This window comes from Leishmania donovani, chromosome 20 (genome assembly GCF_000227135.1).
Source record: "Leishmania donovani BPK282A1 complete genome, chromosome 20".
NCBI classification, from domain to species: domain Eukaryota; phylum Euglenozoa; class Kinetoplastea; order Trypanosomatida; family Trypanosomatidae; genus Leishmania; species Leishmania donovani.
The window spans coordinates 41889-43559 of NC_018247.1; the positions used below are offsets into that span (position 1 = coordinate 41889).

General features: G+C 62.7%; 1 protein-coding gene across 1 annotated transcript; it reads right to left on the bottom strand.

The window, feature by feature from the left end:
* On the bottom strand, positions 1 to 1671 carry LDBPK_200130 (hypothetical protein, conserved; the record flags this gene model as incomplete). Its single annotated transcript, XM_003860306.1, has 1 exon — positions 1 to 1671. The coding sequence occupies one exon, from the start codon at positions 1669 to 1671 to the stop codon at positions 1 to 3; it is 1671 nt and encodes a 556-aa protein (XP_003860354.1).

Genomic DNA, 1671 nt, shown 5'->3' on the forward strand with positions numbered 1-1671 from the left:
TTACCTCATCTTCTTCGCCTCGGCGTCGGCCCGCTCGAGGGCACGCATGAGATCGTCCGGAATGGCCAACTTCATCTCCGTCATGTACTGGCCCTTGCACATGAGCAGCACAAAGATTGTCTGCCACAGCATACGAACCTCCTCCCTCGCCAGCACGAGGTCGACAGAGGCGAGGCGCCCTTCCAGCACAGCCACCGCCTCCTCCACCAGTGACAGATTATCGTTATTTGCTGGTAAATACGGCGCGAGGCAGCCCATAATGAGCGCCGACTCGGCGGAGCTCTTCCCGTATACCACCACGCAGTCCTTCCATGCGCGCTGCAAGACCTCCTCTGCGCGGGGGTCCTTCAGGAAGTGAAGCAGGCGGCCGCACTCCCGCAGCATCCGCACACTGTCCGGAGACGCCTCCTCCTGCCGCGCTACGTGTTGCTCGTACACTTGCATCCACAACTGGGCCGCCACCGCGAAGTCTCGCGCCTCGACATGAGCGAGGAACGTGGCACTGCGGTCCATGGCCGTTAAGATGGCCGGTGTCAGCGCGGCCTCGCAAGCTGCAAAGTGCTGCGCCACCGTATACGTGTGCCAGACAAGATTGTAGGCGAAGCGGCTTCCCCTCCCGCGCCAGCGGCGAGGCCACAAGCTCAGCAGTGCGTCTGCCGCCTTCGTCAACACGTGTGCATCCAGTGGTCCGCGCAGAACCCTCGCAACGAGCGGGTGCAACGCTAATGCGCCCTCTTCCCACTTGGGCGAGAAGATGCCGAGTTGCGAGGCTTTGACGGAGAAGTCGCCAGCTGCTTCCCCGACGATGGCCCCCACCACAGCGTCCGACACGTCGCCTGTGTGAAAGCAGCTGATGACGCGCAGCATCGCGCGTGCGTCGGGGTACGTTTTCTCCAGCTCTGCGATGCCAATATCCGCCAGCACCGAGAGGGCCGCGGAGATGCTGAGGGTGTCGTCGCGCCGCACACGTTTCTCCGTCAGTATGCGGCCCAGCTGGGGCGCACGGCAGACGTCTCCCTTTATGAGCAGGGAGGCTATGTGCACCAGCAGTGGTACATAGCCCAGGTTGTAAAACACCGTCTCCAGCTCCTGCGAGAACGTCAGCTCCGGCGAGAGTTGCCGGCTCGCCTGAGGCGAGAGAGGAGATGGAGAGAGGCACGCCATCTTCGTCGAGCTTGTCACATTTGCCGCGCTGGTCGTCATCAGCACGTACACACTCGCGTGCTCTGGAACGAGCGCCACCACCTCCTCAGGAGAGGCCACGTCATCCACAACCAGCAGCACGTCCTTCTCCTTCCGCGCTTTCATGGAGGCGAAGAAGTGCTGCAGCTGAGACCGAAGCGCATGCTGCCCGTTGAACCACTGAATGCAGGAGAACCGATGGCTGTGCTTCACCGTGTCACAGAACTCGGCAGCGATAGTGGACTTGCCGATACCGTCAGGGCCGGCAAGCACTTGGTAGTGGCGACCACACAGAAGGTTTTGCCACAGCGTGCGCACCTCAGCCTCGCGGCCGACCGTGCGCGAGGCCAGCACAGGCACCTGATACAGGAGCGGGTGCGACTCCTCTGACACGCGCTCCGTGTGGGATGCAATGCTGTTTGAGATCGCCTCGCCGGTTGAAGCGCTGCGAGCGGCTGCCCCGGTGACGAGACGGGCGACACGACGCAT